Source organism: Hyaena hyaena, unplaced genomic scaffold (assembly GCF_003009895.1).
Source record: "Hyaena hyaena isolate Hyena2069 unplaced genomic scaffold, ASM300989v1 scaffold_480, whole genome shotgun sequence".
Lineage (NCBI taxonomy): Eukaryota > Metazoa > Chordata > Mammalia > Carnivora > Hyaenidae > Hyaena > Hyaena hyaena.
The window spans coordinates 309,164-330,873 of NW_024081108.1; the positions used below are offsets into that span (position 1 = coordinate 309,164).

Consider the following 21,710-nt stretch of genomic DNA (forward strand, 5'->3'; position numbering starts at 1 on the left):
TAAAGAAATATATAACATCTTCAAAGAAATAAAGAATTAGGTCCATTTTTAAAAAAGAAATTACAAGCATAGTTGCAAACCAAATTAATATTTATTCACATGCCATAAGTTATCATATAAAAATGATTTCAATAATAATAGATGGCTTAAAATAATGAGGCATATATGGCACATGTAACTGTTACAAACCGTACGTCTTGGTATTAGATATAAAGAATATTATTTTGGAATTCACAAATTACCTTATAATCAGCAGGACCAGGAGCAGTAAAAGCTTCTTTCTGAACCACGAAGAGAGTCCGAGGAACAGAAGAACCAAATGCACTTTTCTTTTTTTTCTTCAAGCAAATATTGCTAGTGTTGTCAGTATTGTTTAGGATATTATAAAACCCAGGACCTAAAATCATGAGGAATATCCTATGTAAGAATAAACATGCTTTTTATTCTTTTAAGCTGAATAAGTTTAAGTAAAATATTTTTTGAAAGAACTCGTATATTACTAGCAAGAATGTAGAATAGTGTGACATTCTGAGAAACAATTTGTCAAATTCTTGTAAAGTCAAAAACATACTTAGTATATGACCCAGAAATTCTACCCAGGTATTTTCCCCCTAAAATAGAATATAACCTAAATGTCCATCAGCCAGTGAAAAAAAAAGTTTTATACCCAAACAATGGAATACTACTCAGCAATAAAGAGAAATATAAATACAACAATATGAATGAACCTCAAAAACATGATCCCAAGTGAAAGAAGAAAGACACAAAATCCTGAATTATGTATGTTCCATTTATTTGAAATTCCGGAAAATGCAATATCATAGTGACAGTAACAGTAGCCTGGAGAGAGTGGAGATTAACTGCAGAGGGGAACGAGAGAACATTTAAAAAATGATGGAAATGTTCTGAAACTTAATTGTAGTGGTGGTTACCTGACTACATACATTTACCAAAACTCATCAAACTTTACACTTAAAATGAATTATTTTATGTGTAAATTATATCTCAATAAAGGAGAAAGAAACAAAGAAAGAAAAGTATGTCTAAAAGTATTGAAAAGTTAATATAGCAACAATAAAAATTAATTTGGGGGGGAAAATCACCTATCATCCAATATTTCTATCACAGCAGTTATTTTATTTTTGCTTTTTACCTCTCAGGACATATTTATAGCCAGAAATATTTTCTACCGTGGCAATCCAAGTAACATTTTTTTTCATTCTAAATCAAACTTTCTATGTCATTAGAAAAAAGTTTTATGAAAACATTAAAATATTTGAAACAAATATTTTATAATTTTACAAAACAAATGTTTTATAATTCAGTAATTTTAAGAAATCAGTTCCAGGAAGCAACAATATCCATAAAATGCAATATATACTTGAAAGAACATTTAACCTGGTTGTATTCATGTACCTGAATTCTACTAAATTAGCTCTGCAACTAAATAGGTATAAGATGTACTTTCAATCGCATTTGTTTTTCTGGGCTTCAAGTTCTTTCTGAAGATACAGAAATTGACTAGATCAATACTACTCAAAATGTGGTCTATGGGCTGTTGCTAGTCCAAAAATAATCCTCAGGAAAAGGAACTTAAAATTAAATGTAGATTGACTATTTCCTAGGCATTTTATAACTAGTCCTCCATAAAGGAAGCACTGTATTGATTTACATTTTGGTGCAATCTCCTTTCTCATTGTAGATAAGAAACAAGTTGTTGACAAGTGAGCACTTTGAATAGTATGAGGCTATGATACTTTAGGTGCTTTCTGGACTAAAAGTGATTGAATCATTATACATAGTAAAATAAAAGATTTTTCTCAAACAAGCTACCTAAATTTTTCCCAATCTTTCATATATTCCAGTTCCAACATCTATTCCTCATAAGCTTCTCCCAGGGGTGCCTGGGTGGCTCAGTTGGTTAAGCAACTGACCCTTGATTTCTACTCAGGTCATGATCTCATGGTTCATGAGGTCAAACTCTGCCTTGGGCTCTGTGCAGACAGTGCAGAGCCTGCTTGGGATTCTCCCTCTCCCTCCCTCTCTATCTCTCCCCTGCTCGTTCTCTCCCCCTCCCTCCCTCTACCCCTCCCTTCTTCCTTCCCTCTTAGATAGATAGATAGATAGATAGATAGATAGATAGATAGATAGACAATTTTTTTTTAAAGTCTCTACCAAAGAGTCTCTTGTGCCAACTCTCAGAAAACCTAAATGCTTCTATGGTTTACTCTTGCAATCTTCATAATTCCCTCCACTAGTAATGTTTAAAAAAAAGGGTAAATAGAAAGTGTGATAAAAACTATTTGGACCACCATTTCAGGTAATTAAAAGACAAGTATCTCAGATCTGACTCTTTTCTGGCACGAGGATACAATAAAAAACACTACAGCTTAAGTGTTTAAATACAGGGACCTCGCTCACAGTGTGTACATTGCAAGTACTACCTGATTTGAAAAACCATCCTGATTATGTAATTCACTCACATTAGAGGTTTTTCATATTCATTTTCCAGTCTGTAAGTGTAGAAATGCCAAGGAACCCCGAAGTTAGACAGTTTAGGGTTACCTTCTAACAGTAATCTGTAAATCTATGACTGATGGGTCCAATTCATTACTATGCCTAATCTCTACATAAGAAAAATTAAAAAAAAATAAAAACCCTCAAAATTCCTTGAGGCCATTCTCACTGATTCTTTAAACATGTAAGATATGGGACTGGATTGGAGGAGTCATCAAAATTGTATGTAATCCTTTAAAAATTAACCTTTGTAAAATCTATAATATTTTAGTCATAATACACTGGGCCATCAAATTGAAAACAAAACCCAATCTTAAGGCAGTTGGGTCAATCAATAAGCTCATTTATAGAAATAATTTGGATTTCAGATTCATGATAAACACACTGAGCTAGGCTCGGGTGGGGTAGTGCCAAACACTTACACATGGCTTCTCCAGAACCGCAGTCTTAGAACAGTCAGACTTCATAGAGGCTCTAGACTCCAAGACCAATTGTTTCAACTCAGCCAGGTGTATGGTGTAAAGCTTATAATTTTGCCTAAGAAGTGTTGTAATATCACTTCCACTACATACCATTTGTCAAAAAAGACACCAGATTAGCCAAGATTGGAAGGGAGAAGAATAAGACTCAACCTCTCAGTGGCATAAATAGTAAATAATTTTGTACCCCTATAAACTCACCATAAAAAAATTACCATAACAAAACTTGTAGCAATGGTTTGGGAAGGGGCAATGGATCAGAAGCTGAAACAACTCAAGGCATAAAGAACGGACCATGAAAGGACTTGGTGATGGCTTAAAAGACAGGAGGAAAATGTTATTGGAGGCTGGAAAAAAGATAACATATTTTGTAATGGCAGAGATTTTAACAATACTAATGCTTGAGACAATAAAGAAAATGCCTAATACATAAGCAGTTTCTAGCTAAGAAAGTTTAAGGGCTGAATATCATCACAAGCACCAACTAACCATTTTCAGCCATGTGTAAAAAGGTATGGAAAGAAATAGATGAGCTAAAACTATTGTTTTCAAGGGGAATTTATAGAAAATTAAAAGAAGGGGTGCCTGGGTGGCTCAGTCGGTTGAGCGTCCAGTTTTGGCTCATGTCATGACCTCGCGGATTGTGGGTTCGAGCCCCGCATCGGGCTTTGTGTTAACAGCTAGCTCAGAGCCTGGAGCCTGCTTTCTGTATCTCCGTCTCTCTCTGACCCTCCTCTGCTCATGCTGTGTCTCTCTCTCTCTCTCCCTCTCTCTCTCTCTCTCTCAGAAATAAATAAAAACGTTAATAAAAAGGTTTAGAAAGTGAAAAGAAATCAAGATTTTCTAGATTTAAAAGTAAAACTCTTTTTCATCCCATCTCTCTATACAGCAAAAAGCTCTCAAAGCAAGAAATGGTCTGAGAGCAAAGACCTCAGAAAGATTTAAGATGGTACCTCATAGAATCTCTCAATGAAAGAAAAGGGCTCCTATGAATTTTAAGGCCAAATGTCAAAGACCCTCTTGGCTAAAATAATAGTGCTCCTTAGAATCTAAGAAAATGGAAACAGCAGCACCAAAGGAGACCCAAAGTAGTGAAAGGTTCTTCTAAGAAGAATGTGGCTTCTGTCCAGTGTATTTTATGAGAAGTCAATACAATAAGACACAAAGTTTTTATAAGGAATTGTACAAACTTGGAAGAAAAGGGACAACAGTACAAAATGAAAAGTGGCTATAGACCCCAATCTTCTATAGACAGGAAGGAGGCCGAAAAAGCTCAAACTACAAACATAGCCTATTTCTTCGGAATATTTTTTTCTTGCTTCTTGAAGTAGGCTTGTATTGCGATATACTTCCCTCTTAGGAATAATTTTGCTGCATCCAAAGGGTTTTGAACCATTGTGCTTTCATTTTCATTTGTTTCCATGTTTTTTTCTTTCTTCATTTTTTTTTCTTTTTGTTTATATTTGAGAGGCAGAGAGTGACACAACACAAGCAAGGGAGGGGCAGACAGAAAGGAAGACCCAGAAGCAGAAGCAGGCCCCAGGCTCCGAGCTGTCAGGACAGAGCCCAATGTGGGGCTTGAACCCACCGACCATGAAATCATGACCTGAGCAGAAGTCAGATGCTCAACCGACTGAGCCACCCAGGCGCCCCTTCTTTTTCTTTTGTTTTTGTTTTTTCTTTCTTTGATTTCCTGATTAACCCATTCATTCTTTATGTTGTTAATTAATTCATGTTATTTTAACCTCCATTTGGTCTTCCCAAATTTCTCCCTGTGGTTGATTTGTAGTTTCATAATGTTGTGGTCAGAAAAAGTACATGGTATGATTTCAATCTTTTTGTATTTATTGAGGCCTGTTTTGTAACCTAATATGTAATTTACTCTGGATAATGTTCCATGTGGTGCATTTGAAAAAAAACCAAAACTGTGTATTCTGCTGTTTTAGGAAAGAAAGTTCTGAAATGCATTTAAGCCCATTTGATCCAGTGTGTCATTCAAAGCCATTGTTCCTTGTTGATGTTCTGTTTAGATGATCTGTCCATTGATGTCAATGGGGTGTTGAAGTTCCCTACTATTATTGGATTATTATAAATTAGTTCTTTTTCTTTGTTATTGTTTTATATATTTGGATCTTCCATGTTGGGTGCATAAACATTTACAATTGTTATATCTTGTTGGATTGTCCCTTATGACTATATAGTGTATTTCTTTGTCCCTTTCTAGAGTCTTTGGTTGTTGTTTTTTTAAATATTTATTTATTTTGGAGAAAGAGAGACAGAGCATGAGCAGGGGAGAGGCAAAGAGAGGGAGACACAGAATCTGAAGCAGGCTCCAGGCTCTGAGCTGTCAGCCCAGAGCCTGACATGGGGCTCGAACACACAGACTGTGGACTGTGAGAGCATGACCTGAGCCAAAGTTGGACACTCAATCAACTGAGCCACAGATGCCCTTAAAGTCTTTGTTTTAAAGTTAGTTTATCTGATACAGGTATTGCTACTCTGGCTTTCTTTTGACATTTATTTGTATGATAAATACTTCTCCATCCTCTTACTTTCAATCTGCAGGTGTCTTTAGGGCTAAAATAAGTCTCTTGTAGGTCATATATAGATACGTCTTTTTTTTTCTTTCTTTAATCGATTCTGACACCCTATAGCTTTGATTGGAGCATTTAGTCCATTTATAGTCAAAATAACTATTGATAGATATGTATTTATTGCCATTTTATTACTTGTTTTGTCATGGTTTCTGGAGATTTTCTCTGATCCTTTCTTGTCTTTGTCACTTTGGTCTCTCCTTTGCATTCAAAGATTTCCCTTTAACATTTCTAGTATGGCTGGTTTAGTGGCCATGAATCCCTTTAGTTTTGTTTGTCTGAGAAACTCTGTATCTTTACTCCTATTCTGAATGATAGACTTGCCGGATAGAATATTCTTGGCTACATATTTTTCCCATTCAGCACAATGAATGTACCATACCACTCCCTACTGGAGTGCCCAATTTCTGTTGAGAAATCTCCAGCTAGTCTTATGGGTTAAGAACTTCTTTTGTCTTGCTGCTTTTAAGATTTTCTTCTTCACTACTATATTTTGCAAATTTAATTACAATATGTCTTGGTGTAGGCATGCTTTTGTTGATTTTGATGGGGGTTTTCTGTTCTTCCTGCATCTGGGTATCTGTTTCCTTCCTCAGATTAGAGACATTTTCTGCTATTATTTCTTGAAATAAATTTTCTGGCCCCTATGCTCTCTCTTCTTCTTCTGGCACTCCTGTATAATAAATGTTATTACATTTGCTGAGTTGGAGTTGCTGAGTTCCCTAAGTCTATTCTCATGTTACATAATTCTTCTTCTCTCTTTTGTTCAGCTTCATTATTTTTTATTACTGTGTCTTCTAGGTCACTAATTAATGCCTCTACTTCTTCCAGCTTGCTATTCTTTATCTAAGCTCATTTCCAATCTTGTTTATTGCATTCTTCTTCATTGATTCTTTTTGAACTCTTTTATCACTGTAGTAAGGGCCTATCTATCTAATGTCTTCTATTCTTTTCTCAAGCCCAGTGAGTATCTTCATGATTGGTGCTTTAAATTCTTCATCAGGCATATGTGTGTGTGTGTGCATAAACATATATATATATATATATATATATATATATATATATATATGTTTGATCTCTGGCTGTGGCCTTACCTTGTTCTTTCATTTAGAATAATTCCTCCATCTTGGCATTTTGTCTAAGTCTCTGCCCTCTTCTCTGTGTTAGAAAACATAGTTATGTCTCCTGCTCCTAAAAGTAATAGCCTTATAAAGAAGAGGTATGTAGCGTCCAGGGCAGGGCACTTCTGGTGTGTCCTGTGTGTGTTCTGCTGCTGTGTTTTGGCTGCTCTGTCCTTCAGGCCAGTCATCTGCAGAGGCTTTCTTTGTCTGCTGTGGACGGTGTTTGATCCCTAGCATGAATGTGGCAAGTTTTAACTAGCTATGCTCTGAGATGATTGTGAAATGAGAATTGATACTGACTCTACCAGAACTGAGGACTTGCAGAATTTTCTAGTCAGGAGACATGGTATGGGCAAGGGTCTCTGCTAGTCTTTCTGAGGAAGGGCTTGCCACACTGAGACTGAGGCAACCTTGACTGAGAAGGGCAGTCCCTCCAGAACATGAGGGGTGGGTCTTTGTGTACTCAAGTTAGGCAGCCAGAAACACAGCCTACTTCTTATAGAAAAGAAAGGAAGGGGATGCCTGCATGGCTCAGTCAGTTGAGCATCTGACATCAACTCAGATCATGATCTCACGGCTCATAAGTTCAAGCCCTGCATCAGGCTCTGGACTGACAGCTCAGAGTCTGGACCCTGCTTTGGATTCTGTGTCTCCCTCTCTCTCTACCCACCCCCCACTCATGCTCTGTCTCTCCCTCTCAAAAATAAAAATTATTTCTTAAAAAAGGATGATTCAAAAGATGGACCCAAGAGTCCAAAAGGTAAAACAAAGAACCTTGGAAAATCATTCCCATAGAGCCAAATTGGGCCCTAATCAAGGAAACGACAAATGTGCTGGGTTAGATTTCAGAATTGCTATAGGGCTATAACTGCTATAGACTTCTAGTTTTCTCCTTTCTGAATAGAAGCATCTACTATGATTATCCTCTTTCTCCCATCACTGTGCTTTGGAATAGGACAGGTAATATGTATCTTTAGTTCATAGCTCTTCTCATAATGAGAAGTCATACTCAAAGCTGATCTAAAGTACCAAACCCAAGAATTCTCACCAATAACTATACATATCCTTAGATAACAAAACTCTGGACCTCAAGATTACACCATAATTTCATGAGACTTTGGAGGCCTTGAAAAGGCATGTAGGACAACTGTAAATATTTTGTGGTCATAGGGTAGTCTATAGTAAATTAAAGATGGCCACAAATCCTGTCATTGAGAGATGAAGTTTCAGGTTCTTCTGTTCAATATGTGCTACTCTGAGTGATCTGATTAACTAACAGATGTGGGATTTCTGACATTAGGTTATAAGAAGCATTGTACAATGCTTCCAGGTCCTGTGGAGCCCTGAGCTACCAAATTAAAAGACCAATGACTCTGGGGCAGCAATGCTAAAGTTATGCATGCACTCTGAATGACAGTCTCATCTGAGCTCTGCCTTCCAGCCATCCCACAAAATATAAGATACAATTGAAAACTCTATGTTTTTAAGCCACTAAGTTTGTTATGCAGCAACACATAATTATATGTTAGCATTTACTTAAGTGATTTTATGTGCTGTATTCTTAGCTCTATATACTAGAATACCCAGTGAGAATATTAGAATATGTGATAGAATATCCCCAAAACAAAATCATAACAAAAGTGCATATCATAAGTTAAATTACTGGCAGTGACCACATAGTTAATATATATGTTCATCCATCAAGAGAAATTAGGAAATTTACTGAATAAAGAAAAACAATAGAAAATTACAATTAAGATATGTAACATGTTAAATTGAAATCTTACTAAAATTGTACATTACTTTTAATCTATCTGTATTTAGTATATAGTCAATACTTTAAAAATATGACTGAAAATGACAACAAACCACAGAACAAAAAAATGTACTTTCTTGTTACATCTATCTTGTTAAGAATATTAAGTTATATAAATACATGGATTAATTGCTAACCTGGCATTTCCTCTGTCCTGGAGTCCTGTGTGAATCGAGCAGCAGTCTGACCAAATGGGGTATTTTTCAGTCCTGGTGTTTTCTTCAAGGAATTGAAAGCAGTTCGAGATTCATTATATGTGCCAGGAGCTGGGGTGATTGATTTCATAGGTACAAATCTCTGGTAAAGAAGAGGAAAATATGCCAATGAGAAACTATAATATATTTTGATATTTCCTAAATTAAAAGCTGCCATCTTACTAATATAACATCTGGAGTTTAATTAATTCTTAAAGGAGTGAAGAAAATATAGTAGAATTAAGATCTTGTACCTATCAAAACATAAAATATATAGCTCTTAGTAAAATCATATATATAGTAACATACTAATGCATTATGTATTTTACTAAGCCAAATAGACTTTTTTGAAGGAAGTTATCTCAAGATGAGATTCTAGATGATAATGTGTGGACAATCTTCACATTTATAAGATAAAAAATAAAAATCTGTATGATCTAACATGATTTCTTTTATGTAATAAAATTATATAGATGATAAAGTTTCTCAACATATCTTTCAATTAACTCCACAATATCATTAAATATCTTTTTTTAAAAAATCTTAGATTTAAGTGATATATAAATCCAATTTAGCTTATAATTTTAAACTTATTTAATTACAAACTTATAAAAAGGTTATTATAAACATAATATTTAACTTCTTAATATTAAATATATATGTATCTATATGTATAACTGAACTCTTAAGAAATATAGCTCTGTATAATCTTTTTTTAACTTTTTACTTGAAATAAATTTCAAATTTACAGAAAAAAATTGTATGAATAAAAATAATTCAGAAAATACACATATAATATTTACCCAGATTCACCCATTGTTAACATGCTATGCCATTTGTTTTCATTTGCTTACACTCTCTGTTTCTGTCTCTTTATTTTAGTATACCCATTCCTTCCTCTATTTGTCTCCCTGTGTGTGTCTCTATGTGCATGCACACACATACACACACACATGCAGCATATATATAGAATCAGTAAATGGAAAGTTTTATCATGGGCCTTTACCCCTAAATACTTTGGTGTGTATTTACCACAAATATTGACTTTTTTACATATCTTAAGTATAGTTATCAACTTCAGTAAATGTACAATTATATAATGCTTTAATCAACTATTAATATTCCAAACTGTCAGTTGATCTAATAATTAATAATGCCTCTAATCCATTTTTTCTCCTTCAGTATATAATCTAGTCTAGGTTCGGATACTGCTTTTAGCCTCTTTCAATGTAAGAACATTTCTAAAACCTTCCTTTGTGTTTTGTGACTTTGGAAGAATATAGCACCCCTCTTTTGTATAAACGAAACTTCCTTACTTGGGCTTCTCTGATTCTTCCTCATGATTATATTCAAGTTATGCATTTCTAGGCAGCATACTAAATAGGTGGTGTTGTAGCTTCCTCAGAGTATCATATATAAAGGTACATGATGTCCCTGAATGCCAATGGTGATATTAATTTTATGAAATTGAATACTCTCTCTATGCTTATTAGTAAGCACTCAGCATTTTACTATAAGCAAGAGCCCTCTCTTCTCCCACAATTATTCATTTTATTTTTATCTACTTATTTATACACTTATTATTCATATGGAAATATAAATGCCAGTTTAAACTATTTATAATTCACTACTGTGTTGTGGTTTTGTTTTGTTTTGTTTTGATTTTACTGAGTAGGGAGGCAATCAAGTTGGTTCGTATGTCCTTATGATATGCCATCATCTTTTTCTTGAGACTTTATTTTTTATTTCATGACATAAGAAGATGTTACAGGTTCATCTTCTACCTACTTTGCCCAATCCCTGCTTCTTGGCTTATTTAGCAGACAAAGCTAGAATATATATATATATATATATATATATATATATATATATATATGTTTCTATTCCTATTTCCATATCTGTACACATACACACATACTCAGGGACACATATACCCATATACATATATGTGCATGTATGTGCATATACACATACATATGTACACATTACAAATCATGAGTTCACATTAAACCTTCAATTCAAATCTATCACACATGGTCCTTTCTCACCTCCCCCAATCCATATTTGTATGTACCTTCTTTCAATGAAAATCCAATTCAATATTGACTTTTTTGCTCAACCCTGTAATAAAACTAAAAGTTTTGTGATTGTTTCACCCATACCATTATTATAAACTAATCTCTCTCTTAAAAATAAAAAAACTTAAAAAATATTTACAAGAAAAGTGACATTTAAGCAAATTAGAAACAGACATGAATGGGACAAAGCATACTGACAAAATAATGGGTAAAATAAAATGAAATAAAATTATAATATTAACAATAACATGCAAAGGTGAATATCCGAATTGAAACCATACATTAAAAATTTTCTCCACCTAAATCCATAAAACACCTAGGAATGAATCTACCCAAAGAGATGAAAATCTATACACTGAACACACTATAGAAAGCTTATGAAAGAAACTGAAGAAGACACAAAAAAATGGAAAAATATTCCATGCTCCTGCATAGGAAGAACAAACATTGTTAAAATCTCAATACTACCCAAAACAATCTACATATTAAATGCAATTCCTGTCAAAATAACACCAGCATTCTTCACAGAGCTAGAACAAACAATTCTAAAATTTGTATGGAACCAGAAAAGACCCCGAACAGCAAAGCAATCTTGAAAAAGAAAACCAAAGCAGGAAGCATCACAATCCCAGAATTCAAACTCTATTAAAATGGTGTAATCATCAAGACATTATGGTACTGGCATAAGAACAGACACTCAGATCAATGGAACAGAATACAGAACCGAAAAATGGACCCACAAACATGGCCAACTCATCTTTGACAAGGCAGGAAAGAATACACAATGGAATAAAGACACTCTCTTCAGCAAGTGATGCTGGGAAAACTGGACAGCGACATGCAGAAAAATGAACCTGGACCACTTTCTTACACCATACACAAATATAAACTCAAAATGGATGAAAGACCTAAATGTAAAACAGGAAGCCATCAAAATCGTCAAGGAAAAAGTAGGCAAGAACCTCTTTTTCCTTGGCCACAGTGACTTCTTAACACGTCTCTGGAGGCAAGGGAAATGAGCAAAAATGAACTATTGGAACCTCATCAAAGTAAAAAGCTTCTGCACAGCGATGGAAACAATCAGCAAAACTAAAAGGCAACCGACGGAATAGGAGAAGATATTTGCAATGACATAGCAGATAAAGGGTTGGTATCCAAAATCTATAAAGAACTTATCAAACTCAACACCCAAAAAACAAATAATCCAGTGAAGAAATGGGCTAAGGACATGAACAGATATTTCTCCAAAGAAGACATCCAGATGGCCAACAGAAACATGAAACAATGCTCAACGTCATTCATCATCAGGGAAATACAAATCAAAACCACAATGAGATACCATCTCACACCTGTCAGAATGTCTAATGCGAACAACCCAGGCAACAACAGATGCTGGCAAGGATACAGAGAAAGAGGATCTCTTTTGTACTGCTGGTGGGAATGCAAACAGGTGTAGCCACTCTGGAAAACAGTATGGAAATTCCTCAAAAATTAAGAATAGAACTACTCTATGACCCAGCAATTGCACTACTAAGTTATTTACCCAAAGGATACAGGTATGCTGTTTCGAAGGGACACATGGCAGTCCAATCTTTTTAGCAATGCTATCAACAATAGCCAATGTATGGAAAGAGACCAAATGTCCATCAATGGATGAATGGATATAGAAGGTGTGGTGTGTGTACACACACACACACACACACACACACACACACACACACACACACAATGGAGTATTACTCAGCAATCAAAAAGAATGAAATCTTGCCATTTGCAACTACATGATTGGAACTAGAGGGTATCATGCTAAGTGAAATTAGTCAGTCATAGAAAGGCAAGTATCATGAATTCACTCATATGAGGACTTTAAGATACAAAACAGATGAACATAAGGGCAGGGAAGCAAAAATAATATAAAAACAGGGAGGGGACAAAAACATAAGAGATTCTTAAATATGGAGAACAGAGGATTACTGAGGGATTGTAGGAGGGGAAAGGGCTAAATGGGTAAGGGGCATTAAGGAATCTACTCTTATGACAGCTAGCTTAAAGCCTGGAGCCTGTCTTCCAATTCTGTGTCTCCGCCTCTCTCTGACCCTCCCCTGCTCATGCTGTCTCTCTCTCTCTCTCAAAAATAAACATTTAAAAAATGTAAAAACAATTTTCTATTAAGTTTGTATATGTGAATGTTCAGATTAGCTTATAAGAGATGTACTCTGAGTTTTAAAAAATACTTTGCCAGGGAACCTGTATGGCTCTGTCAATTAAGTAGCTCAATTCATGATCTCATGGTTTTTGAGTTCAAGCCCCGTGTTGGGCTCTGTGCTGACAGCGTGGAGACTGCTTGGGATTCTCTCTCTCCTCCCTCTCTCTCTCTGCCCCTACCCTGATCACACTCTCAAAATAAATAAACTTTAAAAATTAAATAATTAAATGATTAAATGATACTTTGCCAATGAATATGTGGACTTTTAAAATGTGATCTTTGAGGACATGCATATCTTTCAGAGAAGGTTCTGAAGGCTCTCTGTGGAGGGTAGGGATAGATCATATCTACCACTGCCAGTAGGGTCTTTATTTGTGATGCAAGAGTCTATTTCACAGTAATCGTATCACATTATCCAGGATATACACTAAGGCAACTGAAAGGTATCTAAGATATTTCTGTGGCAATTTAATACTAGCAAACTTTTATAATGTGGCAGCCTCCAGATCAAAGAAGTTGTAATATTTATCCAACTGCATTTGTACAGCTCTGATTATTTTCTCTTAGCTCAGGAAGATTATGAACCTTCAGATGATTACACATTACTACTTTGGTTTCATTTTATGTAAGAGGTACCTCCTTAAGACAATTAGATGGATTGCAAGTATATTTTGGAGACATAACTAACACAGCTTTTAATGAATTACATGTTGTGGTGAGGGACAAGGAAGAATCAAGAATGAATACCAGGTTTCTCCTTTGAGCAACTTGATAGTGCTTAAGGTACTATCCAACATGATTGTGTAAGAACAGGATACTGTGTGTGTATACACTTGATTTTTTTAAAAATATCATTATTATAACTAGAACTCTGTTCTTAAGCTATTTCTGTTCCTCCAATATGTAGTCCTGATTTGATATCACTTGGCACCAATTATAATATTTTATTTTATTTTATTTTTAACATTTATTCATTTCTAAGAGAGAGTATGAGTTGGGGAGGGGCAGACAGAGAGGGAGACACAGAATCTGAAGCAAGCTCCAGGCTCTGAGCTGTCAGCACAGAGTCTGACGTGGGGCTCAAACTCACAGACTGCAAGATCATGACCTGACCTGAAGTCGGATGCTTAACCGACTGAGCCACCCAGGTGCCCCAATTATATTTTAAATATATTTTCAAAAATGGAAAAGAATATATCAGTTTTGTTTAAGGGGATGATGAAGAAAGCAATAATGGTTCTGGGTGAAAGATATGGAAGACTTAAAACCAACAGGACTGCCTGCTAGAGGTAGTGTTAGTGTTTAGTTAACTGTGAATAGGTACATTAATGACTGATAGAAAAAGCAATAACGCAATTAACAAGGTAGACTTAAAACACATAATTTTTGTGTATACAAATAAAAATGGATTGTATTTCTGGGATACTTACTTTAGGGTTTTTTTTGGGCCATTTGTCTACTTGTTTCAAGTTTTAATTTAATCTAATTAGTTAACATATCATGTAATACTGGTTTCAGGAGTAGAATTTATTGATTCATCACTTACCTATAACACCCAATGCTCATGACAGCAAGTGCCCTCCTTGATACCCATTACCCATCTAGCATCCTCCCACCCACCTCCCTTCTACCAGCCCTCAGTTTGTTCTCTATAGTTAAGAATCTCTTATGGTTTGCCTCTCTCTCTCTCTCTCTCTCTCTTTCTACTTTTTCCCACTTCCCCAATGTTCATTTGTTTTGTTTCTTAAATTCCACATGTGAGTGAAATCACATGGTATTTGTCTTTCTCTGATTTGTTTTGCTTAGCATAATACATACACTCTAGCTCCATCTACATCATTGCAAATGGCAAGATTTCATTTTCTTGATGGCTGAGCAATATCCCTGTGTGTGTGTGTGTGTGTGTGTGTGTGTGTGTGTGTGTGTGTTTATTCTTTATCCATTCACCAGTCAATGGAAATTTGGGCTCTTTCCATAATTTTGCTATTATTAATAATGATGCTATAAACATCAGGGTGTATTTGCCTTTTCAAATGAGTTCTTTTGTATCCTTTGGATAAACACCTAGAAGTGCAATTACTGGTTCATAGGGTAGTTCTGTTTTGAGGAACCTTCATATTGGTTCCCAGAGTGGCTGTACCAGTGCATTCCCATCAACAATGTAAGAGTTTTTTTTTTTTCCACATCCTCAGTACCTATTGTTTTCTGTGTTGTTAATGTTAGCCATTAAGACACATGTGAGGTGACATCTCATCATAGTTTTGATTTGTATTTCCTTGATGATGAGTGATGTTCAGTATTTTTTCATGTGTCTGTTAACTATCCATATGTCTTCTTTGGAAAAAAGTGTCTATTCATATTTTCTCCCCATTTCTTGAATAAATTTTTTATACCTGGACTGTTGAGTTTAAGATGTTCTTTATAGATTTTGGATACTAAACTTTTATCTGACATGTCATTTGCAAATATCTTCTCCCATTCGGTAGGTTCCCTTTAATTTTGTTGATTGTTTCCTTCGCTGTGCAGAAGCTTTTACCTTGACAAAGTCCCAATAGATCATTTTTTATTTGTTTCCCTTATCTCTAGATCAGAGCTTGATGCAGATGTTCCCCTCCAGTATTTTGATGGTTTCCTGTTTCACATTTAGGTCTTTCATTTGTTTTAAATTTATTTTTGTGTATGGTATAAGACTGTGGTCCAATTTCATTCTTCTGCATGTTGCTGTCCAGTTTTCCCAACATTATTTGTTGAAGAGACTCTTTTTTCCATTGGACATTCTTCTCAACTTAACCATATAGTTGTGAGTCCATTTCTGGGTTTTCTATTCTGTTCCATTGATCTATGTGTCTGCTTTTGTGCCAGTACCATACTGTCTTGATAATTACAGTTTTATAACACACCTTGAAGTCCAGATTTGTCATGCCTCCAGCTTTGTTTTTCCTTTTCAAGATTGCCTTGAGTATTCAGGATTTTTTGTGGTTCCATACAAATTTTAAGATTGTTCAAGCTTTGTGAAAAATGTTTGTGGTATTTTGATAAGAATTGCATTAAATGTGTAGATTGCTTTGGTTTCTAAACCAAAATTTCTTTTTGGTAAAGAAATTTTAACAGTATTTGTTTTTCTAACCCATGAGCATGGAATGTTTTTCCATTTTTGTGTGTCCTCATCAATTTCTTTCATAAGTGTTTTATAGTTTTCAGAGTACAAATCTTTTACCTGTTTGGTTAGGTTTATTCTAAAGTATCTTATGGTTTTTGGCACGATTGCAAATATGATCAATTCTATGATTTCTCTTTCCTCTGCTTATTGGTATATAGAAATGTAACTGATTTATGTATGTTGATTTTGTATCCTGCAACATTACTGAATTTGTGTATCAGGCCTAGCAATTTTTGGGTGGAGTCCATCAGGTTTTCTATATACAGTATCATGTTGCTTGCTGATTTGGATGACTTTTATTTCTTTTTGCTGTCTGATTGTGGATGCTAGAATTTCCATTACTATGTGAATAACAGTGGAACTCCCAGTTTTTCTCCACTGATATTAGCAGTGGGTCTTTTGTATATGGTCTCTATGATGTTGATGTATGCTCCCTCTATCCATACTTCATTGAGGGTTTTTATCAAGAATGGATACTTTATTTTGTCAAATGCTTTTTCTGCATCTATTGAGAAGATCATATGGTTCTTACCCTTTTTTTATTAAAGCAGTTTATCATGTTGACTAATTTGTGATTATTGAATCACACTTGCAGCCCCAGAATAAATTCCACTTGATCACGGTGAATAACTCTTTTAATATACTGTTGGATTGATTTCCCAGTATCTTGTTGAGAATTTTGCATCCATGTTCATCAAGGATATTGGCCTGTAATTCTCCTTTTTAGTGGGGTTTGTCTGTTTTTGGAACCAAGGTAATGCAGGCCTCATAGAATGAGTTTGAAAGTTTTCCTTCTATTTCTATTTTTTGGAACAGTTCGGAACAGTTTGAAAAGAATAGGTGTTAACTCTTCTTTGATGTTTGATGGAATTCACCCAGTCATCTGGCCCTGGACTTCTGTTTGTTTGGAGATTTTTGATTACTGATTTAATTTCTTTGCTGGTTATCAGTCTGTTCAAATTTTTTAATTCTTGTTTCAGTTTCAGCAGCTAATATGTTTCTAAGATTTATCCATTTCTTCTAGATTGCCCAATTTTTAGCATACAATTTTTCATAATATTCTCTTATAACCGTTTGTATTTCTGTAGTGTTCGTTGTGATCTCCCCTCGCACTTGTAATTTTATTTATTTGGTCCTTTCTCATTTCTTTGTGATAAGTCTGTCCAGGGATTTATCAATTTGATTAATTCTTTCAAAGAACCAGTTCCTAACTTCACTAATCTGTTTACTGGTGGGGATTTTTTCTTTGTTTGTTCTATATCATTTATTTTTGCTCTAATCTTTATTATTTCCCATATTCTGCTGGCTTTAGGCTTCATTTGTTGTTTCTTTTCTAGCTCTTTTAGGTGTAAGATGAGGTTGTGTATTTGAGATTTTTCTTACTTCCTGAGGTAAACCTGTATTGTTATATACTTACCTCTTATGACCACTTTTGATGCATCCCAAAGTTTTGGACTGTCATGTTTTCAGTTTCATTTGCTATCATGTATTTTTTATTTCTTCTTTAATTTCATGATTACCCCATTCACTCTTTAGAAGGAAACTGTTTAATCTCCATGTATTTGTGGTTTTAACTATTTTTTTCCTTGTGATTGACATCATTTTTCATAGCTTTGTGGTTGGAAAATATGCATAGTATGACCCCTATCTTTTTGTACAGGTTGAGGCCCAAATTTGTTCCCATATGTGATATTTTCTGGAGAATATCTGTGTGCACTCAAAATAAATGGATATTCTGCTGCTCTACGATGAAATATTCTGAATATATCTATTAAGTCCATTGGGTCTAATTTGTCATTCAAAACCATTGTTTCCTTGTTGATTTTCTGTTTAGATGAATTGTCCATTGCTGGAAGCGAGGTGTTAATGTTCTCTGTTATTGTATTGTTATCAATGAGTTTCTTTATGTTTATTATTAATTGATTTATGCATTTGGGTGCCTTCACATGGAAGCATGAATAGTTACAACTGTTAGGTGTTTTTGTCGGATAGACCTTTTTTTTATGATATAGCATCCTTCTTCATCTCTTGCTGTTTTTGGTTTAAAATCTAGTTTGTCTGATATACACATGGCTACTCCGGCTTTCTTTTGACATCCATCAGCATGAGAAATGGTTCATTCCCTCACTTTCAATCTGCAGGTGTCTTCAGGTCTAAAGTGAGTCTCTTGAGGCATCTGGGTGGTTCAGTCAGTTAAATGTCCAACTTCTGTTCAGGTTATTTCTCATGGTTTGTGGGTTCAAGGCCCACATCAGGGTCTGTGCTGATAGTTCAGAGCCTAGAGCCTACTTCACAGTCTCTGTCTCTCTGTCTGTTCCTTAACCCCCTTCTCAAAAATTAAACATTTAAAAAAATTAGAGAGGGGTGCCTGGGTGGCTTAGTCGGTTAAGCGTCCGACTTTCGCTTAGGTCATGATCTCGCGGTTCGTGGGTTCGAGCCCCGCGTCGGGCTCTGTGCTGACTGCCAGCTCGGAGCCTGGAGCCTGTTTCAGTCTGTGACTCCCTCTCTCTCTGACCTTCCCCTGCTCACGCTGTCTCTCTCTCTCTCCTAGAAATAAATAAAAAAACATTAAAAAAAAATTAAAAAAAAAAATTAGAGAGAGATGGCCAAGATGACAGCAGCATGCATGAAAGTTCTCAGCTCTCTCATCCCTGAAATGCAACTATATCAGCATGAAACCATTCTGCAAACCTAGGAAATTGTTCTAAGGATTAACACAATAATCTGCAAAACTTGAGACACAGAACTCAGCAAATATGCAGTGCAGAGAGATGAACTGGGGGAAAGAAAAGTCACAGAGGGTAGGAAGCTGTTTTTGTGGAGAGAGGAAAGAGAAAGGGGGAGAATGCAGTACATTTGGAGAGCAAGGTAAGCACCTCTGCTCAAAAGTAGCTGGAGAGAAAGAGAATGAGTGGGAACACTCATAAAGGACTGAACAAGAAATCTTCCTAAAACCACTGATGGGGAGAAAGGAGAGGGTTTCAATACCATTAGGACTCTATACACAGGGGAGTACAGAGTCGGAAATTCTGGAGTTCAATACCTGGTGGTGCTCTGGTGGGGAGGAAAGGCAAATCCCCAGGAGCAAGCAGTGAGGTCTGAGGGGTCCATGGGCCACACAGAGAGAAGCGGTTCCCCAGCTTGGAGGGCATTTGGTGGAGGCCATACAGCCTATCGACAAGCAAAGGTCATAGCAGACCCCTGAGAACAGCCACGTTTGCTGGTATCGGAACAAAGATACCAGAGTATGGTAAAACCTGGTGCCAGCTGTGTGTTGTGATTTGCCATAATCTCTGAGTCTCTGCTGCTGGGCGATCACACAAACTTTTCCTGGGGTAAACTGGCACCTGACCACAATCTCTGAACCTCTGCCACAGACTGACCACATGAACTTTCTCTAGGGCAAGCCAGCAGCCAGCCATTGCTCAGTGACACCCTCCCCCAGAGGTCCAAGTGGGTCTAACCCACTGGGTTCTCTGAAGTGAAGGGTTTAGAAACACAGCCCCATTGGAGATAAAATTCAGGAAGGAGGAGCTGCCTGGAGGGCTTAGAAGTGTAGAAGTGGGGAGTGGACGGAAGCCTGAGACAAAGGAGGGGTTCTTGACTGTAGGTTGGTGAGAGTGTAGAGTACCTGTGCCAGAGACTAAGAAGCTGAGTGAAGCCATTTTCACCTCTCCCATGCATGGCATACTTGGACACACACACCTGTGCCACACCAATTAGCCTAGTAAGCTAAGCAGCACCACCTAGTAGAGAATGGAGCCATTACACCAAGCGTCACCCAATGGTACCCTCTATGCACAAGCCCTAGAGGAACACCACGAGTCTCTCTGCTTGCTTAGTGTATGGAGTATAAAGTGCTTCACCGTTTGAGTTCTAGGGGAAACTGGATGTCACTTCACTTGGGTATCATTCTGTTTGCTGGTCCATCTATTCTTTTGGGGTTTTTTTTTTTTTTTTTTTTTTTGCTTTTGTTTAAATTATTTTTTTTTCTTTTCTTCTTTCTTTGTCTTGGATACAGAAAGAGAAAAATTAATTTTATTTTCCTTATTTAATATTTTTAAATTCCTTTTACTACATTTTTATTTGTAAATTTTTTATTCTATTTCATTTCATTTCATTCTATTTGATTATATACATTTATTTTAATTTTTAAACTTTTTCTTACTTTTTTTACTCTTCTTTGCCTCTTTTCTCTACTTTATCGTTTCTGTCAAAAACTAGACTTATTATATACATTTATTTTAATTTTTTAAACCTTTTCTTACTTTTTTTTACTTTTCTTTACCTCTTTTCTCTACTTTATCAAACTTCTTTCAAAAACCAGACCAAAACACACATAGGATCTAGCATCTTTTATTTGATTGTTATTAATTTTTTTTATTTTTTTTACTTTAATTTATTCTTTTTCTTCCTCCAAAATGACAAAACAAAGGAACTGACCTCGAAAGAAATAACGGGAAGAAATGAGAGCCAGGGGCTTAATCAACACAAATAGCAAGTTGTCCAAACTAGAATTTAGAGAACATCACCAGAAACTCCAACTCTACAAGCAACAGAATGGCAATAAATTCATATCATTCAGTACTCACTCTAAATGTCAATGGACTGAATGCTCGAATCAAAAGACATAGGGTATCAGAATGGATAAGAAAACAAGACCCACCTACATATTGTTTACAAGAGACCAATTTTAGACTTAAAGCCACCTGCAGATTGAAAGTAAGGGGATGGAGAACCATCTATTACGCTAATGATCGCCAAAAGAAAGCTGGAGTAGCCATCCTTATATCAGACAATCTGGATTTTAAAATAAAGACTGTAACAAGAGATGAAGACCATTATATCATGATTAAGTGTCTATCCACCAAAAAAATCTAACAATTGTACACATTTATGTCCCCAACCTAAATGTTTATAAGCACTCCAATATATAAATCAATCACAAACATACAGAAGCTCATTGATAACAGTGGGAGACTTCAACACCCCACCTGCAGCAATGCACAGATCATGGAAACAGAAAATTAACAAGGAAACAATGGCTTTGAATGACATACTAGACAGGATGAGCTTAGCAGATATATTCAGAACATTACATCCTAAAGCAGTAGAATACACATTCTTCTTAAAGGCACATGGAACATTCTGCAGAACAGATCACATACTGGGACACAAATCAGCCGTCAACAAGTACAAAAAGATCTAGATCACACCTTGCATATTTTCAGACCTCAAAGCTCTGAAACTTAAAATCAGCCATAAGAAAAAAAAAAAATGGAAGGACCACGAAACTTGGAAATTAAAGAACACCCTACTAAAGAATGAATGGGTTAACCAAGAAATTAAAGAGGAAATTAAAAAGTACATAGATGCCAATGAAAATGAAAACATGACAGTCCAAAACCTCTAGGATGTAGCAAATACGGTAATAAGAGGGAAGTATATAGCAATCCAGGCCTTCCTAAAGAAGGAAGAAAGGTCTCAGATATACAACCTAACCTTACATCTTAAAAAGCTGGAAAATAAATAAAGCAAATAAAAC

At 35.7% G+C, this 21,710-nt stretch overlaps 1 protein-coding gene and 1 non-coding gene across 2 annotated transcripts in view; both read right to left on the bottom strand.

Moving 5' to 3' along the window:
- The window catches only part of STPG2 (sperm tail PG-rich repeat containing 2), a 348,920-nt gene that overhangs the window by 214,847 nt on the left and 112,363 nt on the right, over nt 1-21,710 (bottom strand). The window contains exons 8-9 of the mRNA XM_039254246.1: nt 8,665-8,824; nt 243-397 (exon numbers count right to left, since the gene is read on the bottom strand). Of these exons, the coding sequence (XP_039110177.1) occupies nt 243-397; nt 8,665-8,824 (315 nt within the window). The remainder of the gene's footprint in view (nt 1-242; nt 398-8,664; nt 8,825-21,710) is intronic.
- Nucleotides 4,560-4,644, bottom strand: TRNAR-UCU. Its single transcript has one exon. It is a non-coding gene; the product is annotated as a tRNA-Arg (tRNA).